The 27,831-nt window shown below is 45.1% G+C and overlaps 1 protein-coding gene across 1 annotated transcript; it reads left to right on the forward strand.

The window, feature by feature from the left end:
* The first annotated feature begins 14,819 nt into the window (after window positions 1-14,819).
* On the forward strand, window positions 14,820-25,857 carry DDX20 (DEAD-box helicase 20). Its single transcript, XM_055403139.2, has 12 exons — window positions 14,820-14,836; window positions 15,015-15,363; window positions 16,031-16,125; window positions 16,980-17,148; window positions 17,735-17,849; window positions 17,972-18,114; window positions 18,255-18,393; window positions 18,492-18,550; window positions 19,872-19,954; window positions 20,419-20,524; window positions 20,646-20,747; window positions 24,340-25,857. The coding sequence occupies exons 2-12, from the start codon at window positions 15,063-15,065 to the stop codon at window positions 25,500-25,502; spliced, it is 2,475 nt and encodes an 824-aa protein (XP_055259114.2). The 5' UTR covers window positions 14,820-14,836; window positions 15,015-15,062; the 3' UTR covers window positions 25,503-25,857.
* The last annotated feature ends 1,974 nt before the right edge of the window (window positions 25,858-27,831 follow it).

Raw genomic sequence — 27,831 nt, forward strand, 5'->3', positions numbered from 1 at the left:
TCAGCTCCTGGGGGCCTAAGCTAGCACAGGCGACGCCTACCTGGCCCCTGCCCTGCTCAGCGGAGGAGGGTATTGTCACACCAGACTGTACCGACGTCCCCCAACAAATTACGTGACCCTCCCCCCTACAGAGAGCGCCCCGTCTTAGGGATGGGCATTGGGTACCAGTCTCGGAAGAAGCTGAGTGCCTCAGTGTCAACCCAGTTTCCCAAACTCTGATCAGAAAAGAAACACCCTCCACCCCAAATGCCACTCGGCAGCTCTTTTGAATTCTGAACTGTTCAAAAAAAATGGACTTGGGAAGTGTAGGCCTACCTGTCTTCCTAGTGTAGGGTCCTCCCCGTCCACTCCTCACCCCGGGAGCTGAGGAGCCGCCGCTCGGTCCATTCACGTATTTAACACGAAGCAAAGTAGGCTCTACTTAGTACTCCGGATAGGGTTGGAGGTCTGCGTGCGGATACTGAATAAGACGCGCAAGCTCTCTAGCCTTAAGAACAAACATGGGGCGGAGGGACGGAACGGAATAAGACAAACAGGTTTGAGAAAAAAATAGGCACTGCGATTTCAGGTAATGATTCTTTATGAAAACATAACTCCAATACTTTGGCCACCTTATGCGACGAGTTGACTCACTGGAAAAGACTCTGATGCTGGGAAGGATTGGGGGTGGGAGGAGAAGGGGACGACAGAGAATGAGATGGCTGGATGGCATCACCGACTCTGTGGACATGAGTTTGAGTGAACTCCGGGAGTTGGTGATGGACAGGGAGGCCTGGCGTGCTGTGATTCATGGGGTCGCGGAGAGTCGGACACAACTGAGCGACTGAACTGAACTGAACTGAACTGAACTGAAAATAGGGTCATGGGATAGGGGCTGCTTTCAATAGGGTGGGCAGGGGTGGAGGAGCAAGCCGTGCTCTCTCCCGGTTATCCTAATCTTGCTCTGGCCACTTGCGAAGCTCTCTGTTAAGTCGGAGAAGGCAGAGGAAATTCAAGGATGCCACGATTCTACTCAACAGACGTGGCCCAAGCACTGGAGGTGTGCGAGCTCCAGCCAGGCCCTGGGCGGTGGAGGTGCCGCAGATGAATAGAAGGGCCCGCAGGCCGACCCGGGCGCTCTGCCCAGCTGAACCCTGGACCCCCAACACCAGGCTCCATGCGTGTTGGGGCTGCGGTTCCCACCCTGTGCCCAGGCACCGTGCCACCCGGCCTGGCCCGGGTTGGGGGGGGGCGGAGGGCGTGTTGCAGGGCACTGGAGTAATTAGTTCAATTAGAGACGTGTTGTTTCAAGGTAATTAACGCGGAAAGTTTGCCCCTGGCAGAATTTAGGAGTCTCCGAGTGAGACAACCGTGTGAAGACGCGAGAAACGGAGCAAAAAGAGAAGGCACAAGCTTCGGCCATTGCGATCCTTGCCAGCAAAGAGCGCCACTTCTGCTTACTATGGAGAGGTGAGCGAGAAAGAGGAGGGCGGTTAGCCAGGAACATCCTTAGATGTGAAGACTGCGGAGTCCAGTGGGTTGGCCTCCACTTAACCCCGGGTTCTCAGCTACAGTGGACCTTATCTAGCGTTCTCGGCCTAGCCCCGAGTGCCCCCTTTGGATGCAGCTGGGCAGCGGTAGCCGCTGGCTAGAAAAAAGGAAGAAGAGGCACAGGCGGGTCAAAACCCGGTCCGAAGCCTGTATCTCGGTGGCATCGCCAAGCTCAGATGCCCGCGCTCCCTTCACGGTGGCTACCCAGGATCCCGCGTGGGTCTGAGAAGCCGACCGCCACGGGATGGAGCTGAGAATCTGCTGCCGCGTTTCCAACGCCGGCTGGGAGAGTCCCGAAAATACATTTCCTTCCGCTCTCCCAGGTCGGCCACAGCCAGCGGCCAGAATGGCCCCGCTGGTCCACTCAGCGTCGCAGCGCCCGCTCCGGCTTCCCTGCAGTTGTGAGTCAAGATAACCAGGGGCCCCTTGGGAAAAGACCCGAGGAGAGTTCAGAGTGGGAGCCACCTCCAAGGACAGAGCTGAGTACTCCAGCCCAGCTGAACTGGTTCTGAAGGTGAATCCTCTGGGACTGCCCATTAACATTTAGTCCAAGGGGGAAGCTTTATGTGGGAGAGGGTGGGAAGGGAGGAGAAACACCACAAAATGGTTCTCCAGCCCAGAGGGGTGTGCTATGCTTTCCAGCACCCAACACATCGGCAACTATAGGAAGCATGGAGTTTGTGTGTAGTGGTTGAAATAGTCTTGAGAATCAAGTTTCGGGAGTGATTTTTCTCCATCCCTGTGACCTCATGGATTGGAATACTCTTGGAAGTTATTAGGAGGGTGGCTATGGTTAAAACTCCAAGAGACGCAGGCTGATCTTTTGCAAGAATTCAGGACTGGGTAATCAGGTCTTCTAGGCTATGGACATGAACTTGGGCAAACTTCTGGAGATGGTGAGGGACAGGGAGGCCTGGTGCTACAGTCCATGGGGTCGCAAAGAATCAGAGGTGACTGGGTGGACTCAACAACAACAACAAACTGTTGACAACACAGTATGATCTGGAACAAATGCTTTCCTTTGGCCTCAGTTTCCCTTACTTATAGTTTAAACATGTGAATTTAAAACTTTTGCATTCATTACAAAGCTCTATTTTGATAATGATCTGTGAAGTGGTCATGGCAAGAGGAATCCATCTTAGAGATGAAGAATATATTGTTAGCAAAGCCAAAGACTGCACACCACCCACTTTTAAGGTCGAAGCTCTGGCAAGAAAAAAAAAAATGACCATAATCTCACTGCAGTGCTCAGAAGAGGAACTGCAGACGAGTCAGAAGCGCTAGTACTGTGGTTCCCACGGGATTCTGGAGGACAATCACTGTCAAGCTCTGGAGTGCTTTTATGATCCTGGTATATTGCAGCTTTCTTGCTCCCCTGTCCCTGAGAAGAACAACATTGCACCAGAGTGCAGGGCTATCTCTGTCTTACCTGATTCCTGAAATGATAGATCTGTCACCTGAGCAGAGCAGGAGACAGGAGTAGGAAAAAGCACTGCCCTCCACTTTTCTTTTTCTTTTTCCTCCTAAGTAGTAGAGAATAAAGCCTGTTGCCATGGTTGTGTAAACAGAGATAAATATTCCTGGGCTGAGGAAGGGGGTGGGGGATAGGGGACATGATTCATTTTTGTTGAAGAAGAATCAAATGGTTCAGCCTCCTCCCTCCTGCCCCCCAAACTCAGCCTGGGGGGAAGGTGAGATTACCTCATTTGAAAATGAAGACTAAATCAGAGGTGTTGAGATTGGATGTGAAGGTACTTTCTTAAAGCCATCCAGAGCTGGGGTGGAACCCTCAGAAGGTATCTCAGTTTTGCCCCCTGCTGGTGGGGATTTAGTACTTTTCTTGAGGGAGCGAGTTGCAGCTCCTGGAGACAGTACCTAACGCTGTAAAAAACTCCTGTGGTTTGCCCAGCCTCTCAGGGAAGGGGGTACCCTCTGCCCCACTGCCAGAGCCTGAACGTCCTGGCAATGATGACTGAACTCAAAGGGATAGGCAGAACCTGTTGCGTCCCAACAGAGCTCAGATCCTAAACTAAACAATGGAAACACTGCCATTCTTCTGGCTCCAGATCCTATGGTCCCCACCTGGTTGTCTCCACCCACCAAGTCCTAGCCTGCTCTGGATGAGGCACTGCTGAGTGAGGCTGTGCCTAGCTCATCTCTACTGGCAACAGAAGAGCCAGGGAGCTCATCCTGATGTGAGGAAAGAGATATGTGGCCACACGCAGTCTAGAAACCTCATTATGACATCACCCTCCCAAGGGCGGGGTCCATGTCCCCAATGCGTTCACGCCTCCACCTCTTGTGGCTGCCAACAGCATTATCCCAATCCCCCTCCCCACTACCCCCATGCCTCCTGAGCATCAACAGGAAAGGCTGACCCTAGAGATAAACATGTGCTGTTGGAATGTGTTCAGATATCACTGCGGAACTGTTTCTCTCCAGGCAGAGGACCTCTCCTGGCAGGCAGGCCCAGAGGTGCTGAGCAGAGACTGTGTGTCTGGTGTGAACGCTCGGATGGTGGGGGAGGAACTGGACAGAGGCCTAACTCTTCTTAAAATAATCTCTCAGTTTTCATGACATCTTCCTCTGTCCACCTTAGACAGAAGCCTCTTCAATTCCAACACCAGGGGAGACAGCAGAGAGACGAAGTGACCTGTATGTTGGGAGCTCTCTAGGTTCCAAAAGAAAGATTCACTTTGGGATTTAAGTAAAAACTCTTTTGACTGGGTGGCAGAATCAAAGAATCTAGTCATAAGGAGTTCCTTAGCGTTTAGTATCTTCAAACATAGAGTATCATTCTCCCTGCCTACAGACAGAGCAACTGAGACCCAAAAGATTCATCTTTATGGTGATATAATAAAGTCTCCCTGTTTCCAAGGTAACCTTTTCCTCCTGCCCTCCTCTGCAGAAAGCAGGAGACAAGTGGATTACTGGGATGATGAGCCACTGAAGGAGTGAGTCCTGGTACTTCCCCGTCTGCAGAAAAGCCATCACTCTTACACAGAGTGCTAACTTAGATGCCACTCCCACAACCATCACTTCTTTACAAATTCCCTGGGCTCTGAGACCAGGTTCTCAGTTTTACAGGAACTGAAATTTTGAGGGAGGGACACAGGAAGGTGTTGGAGGAAGCACTAGTGGGATAATAGTTTGAGAAAACTCCTAGGAATGAATGGACTATGTCACCTGAACAGTTCAGAAGGAATTGTAAGTGCAAAATTAGACTAGTCTGAATACTAAGCAGTTAGTCAATGGTCTGCTCCCCACCCCTATTTGGAATTATTTGCACTTATGGGCCTGGGCTTATGGTGCCTAAGCGATGGTCTCATTTCTGCAGGGAAGTAAACATTTCCATTTTGCAAACACTGGCTGGAAAAGCAAATATTTTTGAACTGCAAAGAACACCTGAAGAATGTCAGGGCAGAGCGAAAGGAAGTACTTATGGAATTTGTGCAAACTAATGCTGGTTGATGCAAACTGGGAAGGAAAGTGACCAGCTCCCTGCACTCTCTGGGGGATATTCTGACATGTCTGACTCCCTGGAGGCCCAGCGCTGATTTCCCTATAACCTCATATGGCCTGCAACTCAGGGCGAAAGCTGGTTTTATTACACACGACTTGGCCCTCTCCACCAGTTTCTGGAAGCTGTAAGCAAGGACCAGGCATTGGGCCCGTGCCAGGGGGAGATTTGTCAGCAAGAGAGACAGAAGTCTACCGGCTTCTCCCCTGAGGCCATGGGGTGAGGAGAAGAAGAGGTCACGTTTCAGGTTTGGCTTACTGTGCATGTGCTTCCACCAGGCTTGGCTCCTAAGCCTCTCCTTGGTCTTTTGCAGGCTCTAGAGAACTGTCTTCACCCTGACCAGACATCAGCCTGGGGGTCCAGTTGAAATTTCAGCCTTGAGATCCTGAGGGGAACCAGTGCCAAAGGTGACAGCTGCTTCTGTGAGGGGTTCTGCTTGGCCAGAGAGGCTGGGCCATCTCCTAGGGGGTTCATGGGGATTCAGGTGGGGTGGGCAGGGATTCAGTCTGTACCAAGAGACAGCCTCTAGTTCCCAGAGCGGAAAGGCAATGAGGCCAAGAAACACTGCCATCACTTAACAAATGAAGATGCAAATGGAAGAATAGGAGCTGAACATGCAAAGGAGTTTGGGTTTTTTTTATTGCCCTCCCTCCTCCCTGCATTTGGACAGGTTTTCTTTGCTGTGATTATTCCTCATGAATCATCATCCATAGAAAGTGACTGGGGCAATGGAGAGGGAATAATGAATCCCCTAAATGGTCTTTTGTGTCTCTGCCTGGAGGGTGTTGGAAATAACTTGCACGTTAATCTCTCTGACGTAGAATCATAGAATTGGGGAGCTGAAAAGGAACTTATAGATAATCAGAGACTTGTGACCTTGTAGAAAGACCTGAAATCAAGCTCTGAGGGTCTGAACCTCCAATCTATCACTAAAAATAGAGCTAGCTACCGTTTGTTGAAGGCTTTCCTTGTGTCAGGCACTCATCTGTTCTTCCCAAGCCCTCGGAAGCAGGACCGCTATTGGTCCATTCTGCAGACGAGGAAGGGGATGGGGAGCCAGAACTCCCCTCAGGTCACGCAGAGGCTCTGGCTTCAGTTCAGAACCCATGCTCTCTTGTCACTCCACTGCCTCACTGTGTGGCCTCAGACAAGTAATTTAACCTCTTTGGGTCTCAGTTTTCTCCTCTGTGACCTCTAAAGTTTGAGAGTCTGCATTTCCCACACAAGCATATGGTTTTACACACCAGGAGACAGCAGCACAGAAATGTTGAGTGATTTGCCCGAGGTCACCCAGCTTGCTGCTAGCAAAAATCAGCATAGGAACCCAGGTCCTGTGATCTTCCCTCTTCTTCCCCTCCTTTCCCCAGCCCACCCAAGACCTCTTTTCCTTCCATCACACTTCAGCAGGTATTTCTAGAGGAATCCAACTCCTTGCCCTGTAGGTCTATGATTTCCAATGGATAAGTTGGAGGTGTTGGATTTGGATGTGGCCAGTCACAATACCAATGATGAACTTAGGAGGCTGGTGATAATTTGTTGGAGTGACTTTGACCTATCTGCCCACCTGCTCTTCGCTCTCTTTTTCGGGTCAAGAGTGGAGATGAAAATCATGTGATAACCATGAGGGAAGAGCACAGTGAGGCCATATCTGGTGTGGCCCATACACACTCTCCCCTGCTGCTAAGTCGCTTCAGTCGTGTCCGACTCTGTGTGACCCCATAGACGGAAGCCCAACAGGCTCCCCTGTCCCTGGGATTCTCCAGGCAAGAACACTGGAGTGGCTTGCCATTGCCTTCTCCGACACTCTCCCCTAGTGGGTACTATTTCCAGTTGTCTAGCCTTGTCCACGGAGAAGGCAATGGCAAGCCACTCCAGTACTCTTGTCTAGAAGATCGCATGGATGGAGGAGCCTGGTAGGCTGCAGTCCATGGGGTCGCTAAGGGTCGGACACGACAGAGCGACTTCACTTTCACTTTTCACCTTCACACATTGGAGAAGGACATGGCAACCCACTCCAGTGTTCTTGCCTGGAGAATCCCAGGGACGGGGGAGCCTGGTGGGCTTCTGTCTATGGGGTCGCACAGAGTCGGACACGACTGAAGTGACTTAGCAGCAGCAGCAGCAGCCTTGTCAAGTAAACGGTCCCACCGTGTGCCCTCTCTCTCCTCCAGTTTCCTTTATGGTGGCAGTGGTCGAAAGTCTGCTCCTTTCTCCCCTTCCCTCTGTCCTTTGTTCTCCCTGTCCTAGGTTCTAATCATTAACTGGTGTGTGATGAGCCTGCTTGGGAGGAGGTAGGGATCCACAGCATCTATGGTAATCAGTATGCACCATCTTTGCCAGCGTCCCCATCCCAGTGCCTTCCCCACAGAAAATAGATTGGAGAGGGGCGCAGGTGTCAATAAACAAATCATTGGGGTGCATCGGAAGTGAGAACAAGGACATCCTGGCTGAGGCATTACTTGCTTTGCAATGGCACTGGGTAACCATGCATGTATGTGAGTGTGCGTGTGGCTCACAGACTCTGAAATGAGCTCTCACCCACTGGTGAGTGGAAAATTAGCTTTGGCAGGTGAGGAACTGGGGGCAGTTGAGGAAGCCAGCAGGGTAGCATTGTTATCCGGCTCCTGTTGCTGTGTGCCAGTGTTGCTAATGTTCTGTTTCCCACTCCCCACCCCCCAGCTTGTAATTAAGGTGGAATGGAAGTGACTCGGAAGGGCCTGGGCTGGTGGGAGAGTGATATGAGCACCTTAGGATGGCCTGGTGACCTTTGAAAGCCAGCTGTGTGCTTTGCAGGTGGGCTGCACCAAGCCAGGTGGGGACTGGCATTTTTCTGATGGCCCACGAAGCAAGCTGTGTGGTTTACGTTTCTCTGGTGGGTGAGAGAAGAGCTGGTGGTCAAAGAACTGAGCCCTGGGAAATTCCGCCATATGGCGTATGTTGGGGCTGAGCGGGCCAGGACGGGCAGGCGGGAGACCTGGGGTCCTTGGACTGGCTCTGCTGCCTGTCTCTGCGTACTAGCTGGCTCTGTAGTCCCCCTCAGCCTCAGTTTCTCTGGCTACAAAGTGAGGAAAATAATCTCACTCTGTCTGCTTGTTGTGCAGATAAAGTGGGTAGAGGCCCTCTGAAATGTCAAGAACACTGTTCCAAATGTGAGGCCTGACTGCCAAGGGAATTCGCAGAGCCTCCTGGGAGGCAGCAGTCTGCCGGTGCGTCACTTTCACAGCTTGTGCTCAGACAGGTGCTTCAGCCTCTCACATCCGTAAATCTCATCTCCTATCTACAGTCAGCAAATAAGGGAAAGCACAGGCCTTGCTCTGCTACCATCTGATGTTCTTCCCAGCCCCGGCCTCCCCTGCCCCCACCCGAGGCGATGACTCCCCTGCCCTCCCTCATCTGCTCCCGACCTGTCAGTTTCATTTAACAACGTTGCAGGAGAGGTTTGATTTAATCAAACCAGTTGCTGTATCCATTCTGCTCAGAGGTCTGTCAGTGTCACCACTGTGGCTCAGATTAGACGGTGACAATTACTTCTTCCCTGGTTATGGACTCCCCCTCCCTTTCTCTCCCTGGGGAGAACAAGGAGGCAGATCAGTCTCCTGGGACCTAAGAATAGATGCGGGAAGATCAAAGGAGGGAAGCGGACTGGCTTCAGAGAGCCCCTCTCGTGCCTTACATGGCCTTGTTTAAGGCTGAGCAACAGCCTGAGGGATGGAGGGAGCAGAAAATGTGAGCAGAGCTGCTTGCAAAGGCACAGGGCTGCCTGAGGACAGAGCTGAGCCATCCTCGGTGACATCAAGGATGGCCTCGGAGATAAAATCAAGCTCCCTTATTGTCAGGGAACTGGATGGAGGGCAGACCGGAGAGGTAAGGTATGCTCTGCACACTCCAGACCACGAGAATTTCTTTCCAGTTTCTCAGCCGGGATTCTGGGGTCTCCAGAGCTGGGAAACAATAAAAAAGGTGAGACGCCATCCAGCTGAGCGTTTGTGACTCTGTCCTTGGCATGAAAGCAGCAGTGACAGGAGGAGGCTGTGCGGACTCGGGTACCTGTGGTGTGTGGGGGTGTGTTGTGTACCTGAGTGTCTGTGGCTGGGGAGTCAGGCAGGGGGACCCTGGTGCAAATAGTTCAGCTTTAGGGAGTTTAGAATTCCGGAACAACTCTCTCTTGCCACTTAACTCTTGCCATTCCCTCCTTCTCCAGGAAGCGGGCACCTCCTGCTCTCTTGAGCAGCTCGTTGAAGAGAAACAAAGGTGCCTTGAAGGGGACCTCTCTTGGGGGTGATGAAAGTCTTTTTTCCCTTCTGCTCATTTGTGTCACGTTCTTCCATCAGGCCGGGCGACTGACAGGTGCTCCCTTCCCCAGGCCCCTTTCGGAGGCCCCTCCCTGCCATTTGTGTCTCACCGAGATATCCAGCAGACGCCGCCTTTACAGGAGCTAAATATGACTAGTAGAAACCCTTCCTGACAGCTCCAAAGAGAAGCCCTCAAATGCATATATTATTGAGTGCATCTCATTGCTGATGACAGTCGCTTTATCAATTAAATTCCACCTTCCAAGTCTTCAGAGACGCCACCAACCTCCCTACCTAATAAATCACAGACCCCAGTTATTGTTAAATGTCCCATCAGTCTCTAATAAATCCCTTGCCAACAGGGGCAGGTTATTTATTATGCTGCCTGGACAAGAATGAATTGGGTCTCGTTCTCAGAAGAGCAAATGTGACGCCTTTCTCCCTAAAGACTGAGGCTGTGGTATTAAATGGGGCAATTCATCAATGTGGGCCTTGAGCAGAGGGGAGTCTGGTTGCGCGCGCACACGAGAGAGAGAGAGAGAGAGAGAGAGAGAGAGAGAGAGAGAGAGAGAGAGGATGGCCTGGGGTCCTTTACTGAAAGCCAGTGAGGCAGGTCCCCATGGTGGGAGGTGGCTGTGAAGAGAGTGAGAACCCGGGCCTTTGCTGCTTCTCCCCTGCTCCTCTTACCTGTCTGAAAATATGAGGATTTGGTCACCCCACAGGCCAAGGGGCACATGTGAAAGTAGTTATTCCCCACGTCAAAAGTTCACTACGTAGGGTCCAACAAGGTCATGAAACAAAAATTCTGTCCAGAAGGCCAGAGATTGTTACTTAATCAACTTGACATAACTTAAACTTATGGATGGTACTAGCCCACTGAGTGGAGAAGGCAATGGCACATCACTCCAGTACTCTTGCCTAGAAAATCCCATGGACAGAGGAGCCTGGCAGGCTGCAGTCCGTGGGGTCGCTAAGGGTCGGACACGACTGAGAGACTTCACTTTCACTTTTCACTTTCACACATTGGAGAAGGAAATGGCAACCCACTCCAGTGCTCTTGCCTGGAGAATCCCAGGGACGGGGGAGCCTGGTGGGCTTCCGTCTATGGGGTCACACAGAGTCGGACATGACTGAAGTGACTCAGCAGCAGCCCACTGAGTAGATGAACTGAAGAATATAGGAGGAAGGGTTCCCTTTGCCTGGAAGAGAGAACCAGGAAACTCGTGCTCAGTCACTGTGTGTGGGCTAAGCAGCACGTAGTAAGCACTGACACTCAGAAAGTGGTGTTCAACGCCTAAAAGACCCTGTTAGGTGTGAGAAACAGTGTGCAAAGTGGGCCTTGTAGTTACTACCTCATGTTAGATACCAAACTGAGAGGATGCTCGATGGTCTGCAAGTGACAATCCAAACTCCTCAGCTTTGTCATCTATCAAGCCTTAGCCTTTATTTCCAATTGTATTTCTGTTTCTTGTGACCTAACACTATCCCACTTTGGGCAAGCATAACACATTAATTTGATATTCCTTGTAGTGGCAGGCAAGGCCCTCCACACTACAGGACCAATACATCTCTGCAACCTTATTTCATGGTAATTGTTGCCATACTTGCCTCCGTTCACGCTGAAGCTCATACCTTCCCTAAATGCTGTGGTTTCTCATGCTTCCACGCCTTTGCACAAACTGTTCCTTCTGCCCAGAATATCTTTCAATGTTGTCTGCCTGGTGAGCTTTCTTTCCACCCCCACTGCCTGATTGAACTCCTTATCTATCCTCCAGTATCAGCTCAGAAAATCAGCCCCCAGTGCTGATTCAAGGGACTAGGACTTTGTCTCCTGGTGCTGCTGTCATGGCAGAAGGGCTCGACTCCAGGGAGTAGGAAAAGAGTGATCTGGGCATGGAGGTTTTCTTCTAGTTCTATGTATGCTTTAAACCACTTTGATTCGAGGTGGGGAGAGAAGGGCATAGAGAAAAAAGCTGTTGGTCTCTGAATACCAAAAGCTGTTTTTCTCCATTTCTCAGAAGTTCTCACTGTCTCCCACGTGACAGCCACACTGTGAGCAGCTAAGGCTCTGAAAAATGTCAGTGCTGCATCTAATTGTACAGCACCTTGTGCTGCTTGTATATTTCCTCCTTGGTCAGTGCTGTCTGTTTGCACGCATCTTCCTGCTTGAGGGCAAGTGCTCTGTTTATTTTGTCCCATCTTTATGTCTCCAGCATTTGGCTGATTTGTATTAGGCTTTTAGATTTCTGTTGCAAGAATGAATAGAGATGTTTGCAGATTGAATGCAAATAATAAGGTTACCTACCCTTTGTTGCTCTGAGGATCAAATGAGAAAAAGTGGCTAGAAAAATCTTAGTTTTTGAAATACACGCATTACCGTGTGTAAAATAGTTAGTGGGAGGTTGCTGTGTGTAACAAGGGAGCTCAGCCCAGTGCTCAGTGATGGCCTAGAGGGATGGAATGGGGTAGAGGGGTGGGAGGGAGGTTCAAGAGGGAGGTGGGATATATGTATGCTTATGGCTGATTCACATTGTTGTATGGCAGAAGCCAACACAACATTGTAAAGCAATTATCCTCCAATTAAAAATAAATCTAAGGACTCCCTTGGTGGTACAGTGGAGAGGACTCTGCCTACCAATGCAGATGACATGGATTCAGTCTCTGGTCCAGGAACATTCCACATGCTGTGGAGCAACTAAGCCCTTGTGCCACAACTACTGAGCCTAAGCTCTACAGTTGCTAGTACTGATCCCCTGTGCGGCCAGTACTGTGCACTCTAGAGCCTGTGCTCTGCAACAAGAGAAGATACAGCAATGAGAAACCTGTGCACTGCAGCTAGAGAAACCCTCTCGCACAAAGAACCAGCGGAACAAAGAATAATACATAAATGCTATAAAAATAAAAAAACACTTAGTTCCTTCCTTTTTCCCCCACATATTCCCATGGATCCTCACACCCAGGTGGGCCACCTTACGCTCCTGTCTTTATTTACATTATGTACCTTTCCTCCGGGTGCAGAAACTTCCACTGTGATTGTCTGGGACTGTTTGAACCTGAAAATCCATTCTGAGTTGATATCTTACTCCCACTTCTTCAGTTCACAGGAATCTATCCCTCCACTAGCTTCCATGTATATAACATCAGGAAAGACTTTCCAGGTAGACAAAACAGCATAAAAGGAGGCTGGGGTCCTACTGTGATTTTATCCTGGGAGAGGCCAGGAGGTAGACAACAGTCCAGCTTTTTTCTGTGTATGTTACTCTCATACCTCCTGATTATTAAATGGTCTCTTACCTTTGTGTTTTATTTTTATGGCATGAAACATTATGAACAGCAGCATTATTCCAATTTTTTAACTACTGAATAAAAAATTGTATTGATTTGTTTTTAGCTATAGCAATATAATTTATGCTTAGTAATATAACTGCAATATTTGTGTCCATAAGACTTTGTAAACAACGAATGTAATGACAGAATGCCTATAAAACTATAAATGTTCTTTTCTGGAAAAATAGTCTTTGTATTTCTTTTGGGATGAGAGCTAAGTTCTTCATTGGCAATTGGTGTGAGTTCTACACAGCTGCTGCTGAGCATGAAAATTCAGCTTAGATTTTTGAGCAGGAAAAGGTTTGTCATTCAATGTTTATTAGGTCCACCAAGGGCCTGGTGCTGGACTGGAGAGCCTTGGGTAAGAAAATTTCCATCCTTGAGAAACTCAGTTTATTTAGTGTGAAGGACAGATACGTAAATAAGTAAAAAGAACAAGGTAAGAGCTATACTGGAATCACTTATAGTGAGAAGTGGGACCCTGGGATGGGAAATAAGGTGGTCAAAAGGAGTAGGATCAGAAGCTGGACCCAAACAACCTAAGATATCTACTTAAGAAAGGTCACTCCAGTGCCTGTAGGGTAGATGGCTGGGAGAGAGAAGAAACTCTGAGCAAGGGCACCATTCAGGAGGCTGTTGAAATAGGATGATAAAGGGACCTAAAATAGGACAGATGCTATGGAGACTGGAGAAGAGATATGGATGAGTTATTCGGAGGCAAAATTACCTGCCCTTGTAACTGTTAGAAAGGGGAGGGACTTCCCTGGCAGTCCAGGGGTTAGGATTAGCCACTTTCACTGCTGGCCTAGTATTCAAGGGGTTCACTCCCTGGTTGATCCCGCAAGTTGCACCATGTGGTCAAGAAAAAGAAAAGAAAAAAAGAAGGGGAGGTATAGTGCAGGGTGGAGTCAAGAATAATTCCCAGGTTTGGGATTCAAGGATTAGGTGAGTGAAAGAGGTAGGGTACTAACAGGAAGTCTGAAACCTTTACTGCTCACCCCCAACAGGCCCCTTTCTTTCATAGAAACAGTTGATACTTTTAGCGTTCTATAAATTTCTAAGAAAAATGCATCTGAGGACCCCTTCCCAATGAGACTACCAAGCCAAAGTCCTCCTACCTCTTTTGGAATCTGAATCATCACTGTGTGTGTGTGAGAGAGAGACACACACACAGAGAAGGGAAGTGTGAACTGGCGAGAGATAATGACCAGAATTATGATATCAGGACAAAGGCAAAAGTGGGGGTTAGATGCAGAACTATCTCTAGTTTGGAACTGTTAAGATTAGGTTCCAGAAACACATTTTGGAGTTATGATTCAGACTTTGTTATAGGAACTCATTTGTTCAATAAATACTGAGCACTTACTCTGGGTCAGATTGCTTTTTTCCGACAAGGGATATTGAAGAGAAGAGAGACTAGATCTCTGTCAGAGGACAGAGAACAAACATGGGGGTGACAGACAACAAACATGACTTCAGCTAGCGATAAGTACCATGAAGAAAAATAAACCAGAACACGGGAATAGAGTGATGAGAAAAGCTGAGGGAGCTATCTCAGGGTGTTCAGGAAAGTCCTCTTTGAAAAGGTGATATTTGAGCTGAGGCCTAAAGTTGTCGTTCTTGAGATGGTGGTGGGGAGGGATAAGGTTTAACAGAAAACGTTAAATTTGAGCTGTTAGACATCGAAGCGGAGCGTTGGGACGGGAGATGGAGGTACAAATGCGGAGTTCAGAGGTCGGAGGTGGAGATACGAATGAGGGAGCTGTCAGTGCAGTTGCTGGTTCCTATCCGATTTCTCTTATCAGGGCTAACCGTGTGCCAGGTACTGTGCCAGGGGCTGGGGACACAAAGAGGAAACCACACACATTTACTGTGCAACGTGGCCAATCGTCTCGCTGTACTCCGGGCGCTCTCCGAGAGCGCAGGACAAGGCAGCGAGTTGGGGCGGGACAGGGTGGGGATCCGGAGGCGGCGACCGCGGAGTCAAGGCCCGGAGGCGGGGAGCTTGACGCACAGAGCGCATCACAAAGACAGCGTTGTGAGGCCGCCAACGCCGGGCGCTGGGCGCCGGGCCGGGCGGACCCGCCCTCAGAGGGCCTTGGGGCGGGGCGGTGCTCCCATAGCTAGCGCGCGGCGCCCTCTACAGGTCGCAGGCGGCGACACGCTGGTAGCCTCTGCTTTCCTCTCCTCCCTTTTCCCGCCATCCTCTGGTCACATTTTATTTTGTTGTTGTAGCTGTTTCCGAGTGTTTCTAAGCCTTTAACTTCCCCTTCTGTTCGAGGCCTGGCGTGTCAGTGTCTTCGCGGGAAGACTGCCAATAAAGTTTTTCCTCTTCTCGCTCTCAGGCTCCCAGCCTCGCCCCAAGTACCGCGAGATCCGGCGGCGCGGCTACCATGGCGGCGGCGTTTGAAGCCCCGGCGGCCTTAGCGACCGTGGAGACCGCGATGCCGGCGGAGCGTGTGGCCGCGCAGTTCTCGGCCCCGGAGCCAGCCCCCCGGCCAGTGCGGAGCCTGCGGACGGCTCACGACATCAGCGGCCCGCTGACCCGCACTGGGGACGTGCTGCTGGCGGAGCCGGCAGACTTCGAGTCGCTGCTGCTGTCGCGCCCGGTGCTGGAGGGCCTGCGGGCGGTTGGCTTCGAGCGGCCGTCGCCCGTGCAGCTGAAGGCCATCCCGCTGGGGCGATGTGGACTCGGTGAGGGAGGGGGCACTGGAGGGGCCACGAGGGCCGGAGGTGGGGGATTGCGCAGGGGTCGAGCCGTGGCGAGGGCCGGGAAGGGCCCAGGGCGGCTGCCTGCAGGGGCACGACACCGCGTTCCGCGAGCCTCTATATCCTACACCGTCAAACGGAGGCGCAGTACTGAATTTGGAGATATTTAAGGTCCATTCTACTCTGACAAGTGGTTCTATGTTTGAGAAAAGTAAACAGTAGTGAGGATCTCTGATGAGATCATCCTGGATTAGGGTAGACCCTAAATCTAGTGACAAGAGTCTTTATAACAGAGAAAGAGAAGAAAGCCAGAGACTGGAGTTACACAACTTCGCGCCAAGAAATGTCTGAGCCATCAGAAACTGGAAGAGACAGGGAAGAATTGTATTGATAACCATAAAGTCTTTGGAGGGAATGTGACCCTACTGATACTTTGATTTAATACTTCAAACTTCTGGTTCTTAAGCCTAAAGAAGAAAAGAAACGGTAGGGGTTCAGGGAGGAGGCCTATTTCTGGATATGGCTTCATGCTTTTTTAAGAGTTAAGGGTAAAAACCAAAGTGCCAACGATGTGATCTCTCTGGAGACCCTTCTAGTTCTGGGATTGGTACCTAAGTTTCTTCAGTCCTAGCTAACTTTGTTTTCTTCTCAGATTTAATTGTTCAGGCTAAGTCTGGAACTGGGAAAACCTGTGTCTTCTCCACTATTGCTTTGGACTCTCTTGTTCTTGAGAACCTAAGTACCCAGGTGAGTTTAGCTTAGATGACCCAAAGGAGGGTATGTTATGTGGATTTTACTACACCAGATGAAGTACCAGTGGCTCCTCAGAGATAGACGTGAAGTTGGTGAATGATTCCCTTGAGGCATATGACAAGTATATGGGGAAAGTAGACATTGAGGGTATTGACTGGTGGTGGTGTGGATGGGATAGTGACCAAATAGTAGTTTAGAGATTTCTGTTATTACTACATGTTAAATAAACATGTCTGCCATGTGTGTCAATTTTGTCATTTCTTGAGAATACAGATAGGGTTTTTTTTTATGCTTTTATTTGCTCACCAGATTATGGTGAGGTTTAGCATTTTGCCTGATTTGTGGTAATGAGGTGCTTGGCTGTTGTTGGTAACTAGGTGGTTCTTACAGTGAGTTTATTATACTGATCTCCCATTTTCTAGATTTTCTCAGAGTATGTCTAAGATGAAAGTGAAAGTGAAGTTTCTCAGTCATGTCGGACTCTTTGCGACCCCGTGGACTGTAGTCTACCAGGCTCCTCTGTCCATGGGATTTTCCAGGCAGTAGTACTGGAGTGGACTGCCATTTCCTTCTCTTCCCAACCCAGGGATTGAACCCGGGTCTCCCGCATTGTAGACAGACGCTTTACTGTCTGAGCCACCAGGGAAGATGGCCTTACCCAAATTAACAGGAGATTTGGGTTTGGGGATCATTTCTTCGACAAAGATTTGTTAAAGATAACATGATTTGCCCATGTTATCTATAAACAATTATGCCAGGCATTGGGGATATCTTTTTGAGTCCTACCTTATATATTTATTCTGCTGACTTGTTGAAGGTATATTTTAGTTTTTGTTTTTGTCTTTTAGATTTTGATCTTGGCTCCCACAAGAGAAATTGCTGTACAGATACATTCTGTTATCACAGCCATTGGAATAAAAATGGAAGGGTTAGAGTGTCATGTGTTTATTGGAGGGACTCCATTATCACAAGACAAAACCAGACTTAAGAAGTGTCATATTGCTGTTGGTTCTCCTGGTAAGATATCAGCACCTTTTAATTACTGGGCTTTTAAGTAACTGAGCATTTTTATATAACAATAAGAATATGGCAGTCTTTGATAACTATGGTAATTAAGATGAAGAATAATAGATTAGTGAGATATAAACACATGACTGGATTACCAACAGAATTTATAAAATCTCCATTCCTAAGGATGTTTAAGAACAAGTATGGGAAAGGCTTTTGAAAAGAAGAGTATTGAGATAACTTTCAGGAAGCCCTTCTAAGCTATGGATTGGGATTCTTTGCTTCCGTATTGTCTTTCAGTCATGAATCACTCAGAATCACAATCTAGCATTCAGTGCCTTACAACTCTTAACAGGAATAGTGTTTATTTTCCATACATACTGGTGATGAAATGTGAGGGAAAAATAACGGATTTAGGCAAGGTCAGAACTCAAGATTTCTAATTTGTGGTTTAGTGTGTAAATAGAGAATAGTAAGGGTTGGCTCAGATCAGCAGTTCCGCCTGTTAAGTAGAGTAACAGAATTGGCTGAAATTTCCACAGATTGGTGCATTATGAATATTTGAATATGTTTTGTTTTGTTTTCTGGAATTTAGGCAGAATTAAACAACTGATAGAACTTGACTACTTGAATCCAGGCAGTATACGTCTTTTTATTCTTGATGAAGCAGATAAGCTTTTAGAAGAAGGCAGCTTCCAGGAGCAAATAAAGTAAGAAAAATAAGTAACTTGACTATTAAAATGGTGCTCCAAAGTATCTGTCTTTGACTTTTCTAAGTGGTGATTACCATCTGAATAGTTTTCAGAATGTGTGTTTTTCTTTTATTTTGCAGTTGGATTTATTCTTCCTTGCCTGCAAGTAAACAGATGTTGGCAGTGTCAGCTACTTACCCTGAATTTTTGGCTAATGCTTTGACAAAGTACATGAGGGAGCCCACTTTTGTAAGACTAAATTCCAGTGATCCGAGTCTAATAGGTGTGTATAGATATTGGATTTGTTACTTACTGGGTTTGTTTATGATATTCTGGAGCTTTCTTTCGTTTAGTTATCTATTGTTTTCATATTTGCTTTATTTAGCAAATAGGTTTGTTTTAACAGAAGACTCTTCTTTATAGGTTTGAAGCAGTATTATAAGATTGTCAATTCATACCCTTTGGCCCATAAGATTTTTGAGGAAAAGACTCAACATTTACAGGAACTGTTCAGCAAAATTCCATTTAATCAAGCCTTAGTCTTTTCTAACTTACACAGCAGGTACTGTACCTTAAAAGTCATCTGGGGAACTTATGAAATACAAGGATAGGTGTGGGCAATATTTGTAAAATTATAACCCTCTGTGTTATTTTTCATAGAGCACAACACTTGGCTGATATCCTTTCTTCTAAAGGCTTTCCTGCCGAGTGCATTTCAGGTAACTTCACCTCTTAACTTTAATCTTTGTTGAGTATCCTGACTTGAAGCTTCTCCAAAGTCAGGAGACATATCACTTCATGAGTTGACTTGTTAATATGGGGTTATACTGAGTCTTTAGAGGAAAAGGAATTTCAGGTTTATTTTTCACTGAGATTTGGTTATACCAATATCCTTGTTTTTTTTAACAAGTAACATGGTTTATAATATTAGAAAACTTGAGTTATATCCACGGATAACTAATTTTATAAAAACAAAGTCTTTTTTTTGTCTTAAGATAATCATTTTAAAATTGCTAAGAATTGCTGACTAAATTGACTTTTATGGTCTCTTGGAAAGCAAAACCGATTGATTTTTCATTTATTTATTTATGACTGTGGTAGGTGGTAGGTCTTCACTGCTGTGAAGGCTTTTTTTCTAGTTTCAGCGATTGGGCTTTCCGTTGCAGTGGCCTCTCTCGTTGTGGAGCTTGGACCCTAGGCTTGCAGGCTTCGGTAGTTGCAGCTCCTGGGCTCACAGGTTCAGTAGTTGTGATGCGTGGGTTTAGTAAGCTCCACAGCCTGAAGGATCTTTCCAAACCAGGGATTGAATCCGTGTCTCCTGCATTGGCAGGCAGATTCTTTATCACTGAACTACTACCACGGAAGACTCAGAACTGATTGATTTTTGACACAAAACTGAATTATTACTGCTGACCTAGGAATGGAAGATTTAAAGGAATTTTTGATCATTGAGAGCCTTTTTAGAGTTTTGGTTGCTATCTCAGCTTAGTTTTTAACCTGTTAGCATAGGCTTGTTTGGTGATGATATATCCCATGGATCAATATTTGGACTGTAGATCACACTTCAATACCAAATTGATAAGCAACTGATTAAAGCAATTTTATTTTGCTAAGAATTGTTAAACCTTGTATGTAACTTTTAGATAGAATGTCACATCTGCAGGCATAGACTTAGTCACCATTTAAAACTGAATTTTGAGGGACTTCCCTGGTGGTCCAGTGGTTAAGACTCTGCATTCCCACTGCAGGGAGGCATGAGTTTAATCTCTGGTTGGAGAACTAAGATCCCCACATACTGCAGCTCGGCCAAAAAATAAATATAAGAAAAAAATTAAAATTGAATTTTGAGTTGATTGTGTAACTGTATCTTAAAAGATTCTGACTTTAGGTCTTAATCTAGATTTCCATATAATGACAGAATTAACTTTGGTTGTTATATTTCTAAACTGTTAAGACTGGGTATTACTATTTCTGCTTTTTGTGGATTTGATAGATGTATATTAGCTTGTTTTATGTGACTTTATTTCTGGATCTTTTTAGGCAACATGAATCAGAGTCAGCGTCTTGACGCTATGGCTAAACTGAAGCAGTTTCATTGCAGAGTCCTCATTTCCACAGATTTGGTAAATTTCCTGTTCAGTTTGGGTGACTAATCCATCAGGACATATGTTCTGTTATCAAATGTACAGATTTCAACTATTATTTTAGTGGGTGTATCTGACAGGAATACCAGAAGATAATCATATTTCCAGTGCTGGGGAATATGTTTTCCTAAAAATGTCTTTTGTATTTTTATTTTTTTTGGTTTCATAGTGGACTTTATTGGGAAAAGTTAGTGTAAAAAACATTCAAATTCATAACATTTAAATAAAGTAAAATTATACCTTGTAGTTATAGTAATCGCTATAGTAATCACAAGTCTTTTGTGTTTTTAATCTTTATTCTTGAAGTCAGTTATTCATTAGAAACAAATTTTCCTTTGTTCCTAAATATCCTCCTGTTCTTAATTGGGCTGTTATACTAGAATAATAGTGTATCCATGCAGTAGTTACTGCAAACAAGCAATTGTTCTTTTCTTCAATTCAAGACTTCCCGTGGAATTGATGCTGAGAAGGTGAACCTAGTCGTAAACCTGGATGTGCCACTGGACTGGGAGACATACATGCATCGGACTGGCAGAGCTGGCCGTTTTGGTAAGAAGAAAAAAGTTGTGATGCTTTCTTTGAGGAGAGGAAGCTGTAATGTGGCAAGTGGACTTGGAGTTTCATTTATATGAAAACTGACTGACTGCTTAACATTCCTTCGGTGCTTTAGGTACTTTGGGACTGACAGTGACCTACTGCTGCAGGGGAGAAGAAGAAAATATGCTGATGAAAATTGCCCAGAAATGTAGTATCAATCTTCTGCCATTACCAGGTATATTTTATCTGTTTCATTTGCTGTTGAAATAATAATGGTAATGATGATAGGCCTAATAAAAATAATAGCAAACATAGAGTATTTATGATGTGTTGTGTAACGTTTTAAGTATAAGTATTTATGCATGTTAACTCATTTAATGCTCACCACAGTGCTTTGACTTATGTGCTATTATTATCTACCTTTTGTAGAAGAGGATATTGAGACAGGTTAACTATTTGCCTAAGGTCTTACAGTTAATAAGTAGCAGGGAAAAAATTGTAAGCTAACAATATATTTTTCACACATGAAAAGTAAAAAATATATTTCTGTTGTATTAACTCCATATTTTACTTTGTAGCCTTCAAATTTGATTTTATTCTTTTATATCAAGGATGTATCTTACCTTTTATGTTGCGGTGAAGATAATTCTTGTCATATTCTCCTTTGTTATTATGAGGAAGTATCTTTAATTTGAACACTGTTCTGAAAATGTTTAAGTATTTTCTTTTGATTTTAATGAATCATTTATCAAGCTGCTTTTTAAAAGTGCCATCTTGGAAACAATGCATGTTTTGAAACTATTAATGATTTCTTGAAAACTTTTTTAAAAACACTAAACTCTTGTGTGGAAATGTGATTTATATGCTGTACAGCTGACCCTTGAACAACATGGGAGTTAGAGGTGCTGAGCCTCCGTGCAGCATAAGTCCCTGTGTTACTCAGAGTCAGCCCTCCATATCTGCGTTTCCACATTCACTGCTTCGGCCAACAGCAGACTGTGTGGTACTGTCATACATACTGGAAAAAGTCTGTATGACTGGACCTTCAAACCCTCAGTTCAAACCTGTGTTATTCAGAGGTCAGCTGTATATGTATTAACATGTATACATGTTAGTGTGTTCAGTTCAGTCGCTCAGTCATGTCTGACTCTTTGTGACCCCATGGACTGCAGCATGCCAGGCCTCCCTGTCCATCATCAACTCCTGGAGTTTACTCAGACTCATCCATTGAGTTGGTGATGCCATCCAGCCATCTCATCCTCTGTCATCCCCTTCTCCTCCCGCCTTCAATCTTTCCCAGCATCAGTGTCTTCAAATGAGTCAGTTCTTTGCATCAGGTCGCCAAAGTATTGGAGTTTCAGCTTCAACATTAGTCCTTCCAATGAATATTCAGGACTGAATTCCTTTAGGATGGACTGGTTGGATATCCTTGCTGTTCAAGGGACTGTCAAGAGTCTTCTCCAACATCACACTTCAAAAACATCAATTCTTCGGCGCTCAGCCTTCTTTATAGTCCAACTCTCACATCCATATATGACTACTGGAAAAACCATAGCCTTCACTAGACGGACCTTTGTTGTCAAAGTAATGCCTCTGCTTTTTAATATGCTGTGTAAGTTGGTTATAGCTTTTCTTCCAAGGAGCAAGCGTCTTTTAATTTCATGGCTGCAGTCGCCATCTGCAGTGATTTTGAAGCCCCCCAAAATAAAGTCAGCTACTGTTTCCACTGTTTCCCCATCCATTTGCCATGAAGTGATGGGACCAGATGCCATGATCTTAGTTTTCTGAATGTTGAGCTTCAAGCCAACTTTTTCACTCTCTTTCACTTTTATCAAGAGGCTCTTCAGTTCCTCTTTGCTTTCTGCCATAAGGGTGGTGTCATCTGCATATCTGAGGTTATCGATATTTCTCCTGGCAATCTTGATTCCAGCTTGTGCTTCATCCAGCCCAGCGTTCCTCATGATGTACTCTGCATATAAGTTAAATAAGCAGGGTGACAATATACAGCCTTGATGCACTCCTTTTCCTATTTGGAACCAGTCTGTTGTTCCATGTCCAGTTCTAACTGTTGTTTCCTGACCTGCATACAGGTATCTCAAGAGACAGGTCATATATATATATATATATAGGCATGTGTGTATAAATACATATATATATATACACACACATCAATCAGTTCAGTCGCTCAGTTATATCCAACTCTGCGATCCCATGGATTGCAGCACTCCAGGCTTCCCTGTCCATCTCCAACTCTGGGAGCCTACTCAAACTCATGTCCATTGTGTCAGTGATGCCATCCAACCATCTCATCCTCTGTCGTCCTCTTCTCCTCCATACATTATATAGATACATATCTATAGACATATATAGATATTGTATAGTTATATAAACGTATATATACATGATCTTCTAGAAAATGGGATATGTTATTGAATAAATATAGCAATGAATGTTTACCAATATGTTTAACTCCTTTACAAAGCCAGATTAAACACAGGTCTGGGAGTACTGTGAATTTTAGTAGTTCTGGCTTTGTGATAACTCATTTTATGATCTTTTTACAGATTTTTAAAATTGCGCTAAGCTTATGTCCTGGTTTACAAAGTATTTGTTTTTAGAGTAGATAGTCTTTAGGTTCTCTGAGACTATATTTTATTAATTCTCTCTATGTATAAGTCTGTTGATAATCTTTATAATTATAAATACAGAAAAAAATTGAAAATTGACATATGAGGGGTAGGCCTTGTGGTAGGATTCAGTATCATAACATCTAGTGATTACTGGAAAATGACATGTATTTGGATCTTTATGAAGTGTTAACAGAGCTCTGAAATTGTGAGAAAATGATACTCATGGTATTAGATCTATATTGGACTAGGCACTTGTGTGACCACAGACTGTTCAGGTGAGTAGCCTGGAGCAGGATTAGTAGGGAAATTGACCTGAGTGATAGATATCTGCAAGCAAGGGATATCATCTTAGTAGGAATCTGAGTTTAGTCAGAGTTTCTATTCAGTGAAGAATCAAGAGCCCCAGCTGAAGAATCCAGATCTGCGGGAATGAGTAGTGGGTACACATACATGGAACAGCACCAGCAATGACAGGTGAGATCTTTGTAAAGCTGAGGCTCTGTGTACTTGGTCTAAGATGAAAATTGGTCACACTTTGGAAAGACCTGAGTGCAGGTAGGAGCAAATTGTCACACCTAGCTGGAAGAGGAAATTCAGAGAGTTGGAGCCAGTAAATTTTTTTTAGATTTACAAGTGCCATTGATATCACAGATCTTTTCACAGTTACCTATCTTTCTTCTTTCCCCTGTGGAGGTTTTTCCCTCCACCATTGAGGGCATTGGTTTTTCCCTGGTAGAATATAATACAGGGTGGCAGATTTTCTTGGGTGCAGAGTTGCAGTTGTAATATTTCCCAGTTGGTAAGCTTTAGGGAGCATGATCTGTTTTCTAATACCTTTGTTTTGCTGCTGTGAGTAGTGAGATCACAGGGAGGAGTTGGTGAGAGGGAGATGACGAGGGCTAGGAGAACTGCTCCAGAGGCACACCTTACTCCTAGAGTCAGCTCTTTTCAGTGAGAGGCTAGAGGGTGATATTGCTTATGAGTATGGGATGGGTCTTGTATATTTATCAGCAAAATTCTTTCCTGTGAGGATTGCTTAGGTCTTTTAAAATACTAATATGTTAAGCTTCTTAGTATATTGTTAGTGTATTTTGTTTCTTAACCCTTTTGACCATGGAAAGTTTTATTAAACCATTCAGAAAATGCTGGTCTAAAGCAACTTGAGAATTTGATACTTTTAAAATTCCTTTTATGTAGATCCTGTTCCTCCTGGTCTGATGGAAGAATGTTTGGATTGGGATGTGGAGGTTGAAGCTGCTGTGCATACATATGGTTTACCAAGTGTACCTACCCAGCCTCTAAAAAAGCACATTCAAAAAATAGAGAAAACCTTTCAAACTCAGAAAGCTCATGGTAAACACACGGCTTCATCTAGAAATACTTCTGTATCTGCAGGATCAGTGAAATCAAAAAATAATACCAAACAAAAACCTGTGAAAAGCCATTCAGAGTGTGGAATCATAGAAAAAGCCATGTCACCAAAAGAACTGGGCTGTGCAGTACAATTGGAAGAACAAATGAAGAATTCTGTTCAGACTTCTGTTGAAAACCCTACTAACAATCAGCACCAAGTCAAAGAAGCTTCTGTGTCACTCCCCAAAATTCCCTGTCTGTCTTCCTTTAAAACCCATTTGCCATGTATTTTGACTTTTGCAGAATTGGTGGAGGATTATGAACACTATATTAAAGAGGGTTTAGAGAAACCTGTGGAAATCATCAGACACTACACAGGTCCTGGGGATCAGTCTGTGAATCCTCAAAATGGTTTTGTGAAAAGTAGAATTACTGAAGAGAGAGTGCAGATATTGGCAAGTAGTAGCCAATCTGGAGACTCCGAGAGTGACAATGATTCTTACAGCTCAAGGACTTCTTCCCAGAGCAAAGGAAATAAGTCATACTTGGAAGTTTCTTCTGATACTCAGCTGAAAGACTCGGAATCTATTCCTGTGGATGGCCATATCTCTTTGGAACAGCCACTGAATGGAAATGACACCCCTAGCCTAGTAGAGTATCAAGAATCAACTGAAATCCACGTAAAGACAAGGCATAAGGAGGGAGCTAACCATAACCAGAGAGCTAAGCAGAACCGGAGAAACCTTCCCAGGCGATCTTCCTATCGATTGCAGACAGAACCCCAGGAAGATGGTTGGTATGACTGCCATAGGGAAACACATCCGAGTATTTCTGATACGTATCAGGACTATGAGGAGTACTGGAGAGCTTACTACAGGGCATGGCAGGAATACTATGCTGCTGCTTCTCAGTCGTATTATTGGAATGCTCAGAGGCATCCAAGTTGGATAGCAGCCTATCAGATGAATACCGTTTATCTACAAGAAATGATGCGCAGCAACCAGTGACAGTAGGCTGTCCCTCCCACCATCTGGGCATATCAAGTGATTGCCATCCTCCTTGACCTATAGTGGAGTGGCGGATAGTGGCATTTTTTGAGGAATTGGAGAAGTCTTGAGGCTTTCTGCTGGGACGTATCTATTTTTCAGATTGTTTTGACCTAAATCAACCTGATGTTGGTCGGGTGTATTATCTTTTTAAAGAAACTCCCTGGATTAGATTCTTGAAAGAAAATTTGGGGGACGTAAAGCTAAAGGTCCCAGGGTGCCATTTTCTATAAGCCGTTCTGAAAAGAAACACTGAAAAAGACTTATACCACTGCTTACCTTAAAAGAAATAAAAACCTTGAGATTTGAAAGGTAATGCTAGTTTATGTTGTGTTCTTTCCAAAAGTCTTGGGCTGCATTTCCATAGAGGTGTGTCCTTACAGAAATTTGTAGCATGGTAGAATCAGAAAACTTCTCCTTTTGGGAATAAACATTGATTCAGACTTTCCCAAGGGCCTTGATTTGATGCTGTTTGCTTCCAGTAGAAAAAGAAACTCAGCCAAGTGTGGTGACGAGTTTATTGTTCATCTTTTGATGATGATGTCTTGTTTTTAAGATTATGGAAGCTGTCTGTGTTTTTTTGATGTGCATTAAATAGCTAAGGATCAGTGGCTGTCTTGTTTCTCAGGAAAAGAAGCAGCTCTTCATCTTTGTTGATTTTTGGATCCTTTTATGAATCTGATGAAAGCTATAGATTTGTCCCAGAAAATTTCTCATTCTATAAACAAGAATTTGTTTTCAAAGGGTTCATAGACCCTTTGAAGCCCATCTCTGGGACCCAGATTAATAGCTGCCCTACTCTGCTAGTTAGTAGGCTAAGGGAAGTTTCTAGCATTTTTCTGAAATTGTGTCTATAAATTATGATTTGCAAAAATATAATTGGAAGTTACATATTCTTTAATTTCTTTATAGCATCCCTTTTATGAATTCGTGTTTGCTTCCCAGTCCTTTCTGTGAAAGGGATTTGCAGTGAGGGAGCCACCTGTGAATAGAGGTGCGTGTTTGCTTTTTAAAAGGGAAGCTCTCCTTTCCTGTGCACACACTTGTCTAGGCAGCATAAACATTTCCCCCAGGGCTGTCAGCCCTAATGGTTTAACGTAGGTTCCTGTTGTCTGGGTTGGGCAGCGATAGGCTTTACTGATACATTCCAGTGCTGTACATGTGTTACCAAGTCAGAGTGAACTACCACTGTAAATCGCAAATCTGTAACTGGGTCCAGCGTGTCATTAAGATGACTCTAATTACCCGTTTAAGATGCTGTCATTGTTACGTAATTGAGCTTAGCTCTTTTTTTCCTACCCTTTTTCCCCACAGTACAGCCAAGTTCACAGTTTATCATTGCTAGGGGATTTTAATTAGGATACTTCTGTATCTTAATTAGAGATTAGGATACCCATTAGTCTTGAAATTAATTGGATTCTCTTTTAGGGTTGTCTTTTTTGGAGGTAAGCGTATACCATAACACATGAAGATACTAATTTCATTTTTCATAAGCATTTTCCGTGAAACATTTCAGCAGTTACCTTCCCAAATAAGGGGTGTAGTTATTGTGCTGGCTGTGGAAGGAATCTGGTGAAATTGTCAGTCTAGGTGCATGTCCCCCTAATCTGTTAGGAACTGTAGTAGGTTTTAGGCAGATTTACTTGAGACTGTTTTGTGGTGTAGTGGAAGGAGTGTTTGCCTTAGTTGACTCTCTACTACCTACTTTTTTACCTTGTACTAGTCATTTAACCTGTCAAAGTCCAATAGTCTTACCAGTAAAAGGAGGCAGTTAGACCGAAAGATTTTTAGGGTGCCTTCCAGCTCTAAGATTTAACTGATACATGACTAATAATTTCTAGAGAAAAGGAAAATCTTTTTATAAGTATAGAGAGCCTTTATACATTTACATAAATGAGGACTACTATGAATTGGTTTAATGTCTGACTTCTAGAATATTAAATCAATACATTTCTATCGCTGTTCAAGTTAGACTTAGGCTAGCAGCATTAACATGTAGAGAAATGTTTGGGAAACCTGTTGCTTTGGATGATTCTGACTTAAAGAATATAAGTAACTTTGAGTAATTAAGAGTAATCTTTAAAAGTAGTGTAAATATTGCAATAATAATTGCTAACGTTTTAAACCTAACCTAGTGCTGGGAAAGGTTGGGGGCGGGAGGAGAAGGGGACCACAGAGAATGAGATGGCTGGATGGCATCACTGACTCTGTGGACATGAGTTTGAGTGAACTCCGGGAGTTGGTGATGGACAGGGAGGCCTGGCGTGCTGTGATTCATGGGGTCGCAGAG

Source organism: Moschus berezovskii, chromosome 4 (genome assembly GCF_049115385.1).
Source record: "Moschus berezovskii isolate FMDL1 chromosome 4, NW_MosBer_1.0, whole genome shotgun sequence".
Taxonomy (NCBI): Eukaryota; Metazoa; Chordata; class Mammalia; order Artiodactyla; family Moschidae; genus Moschus; species Moschus berezovskii.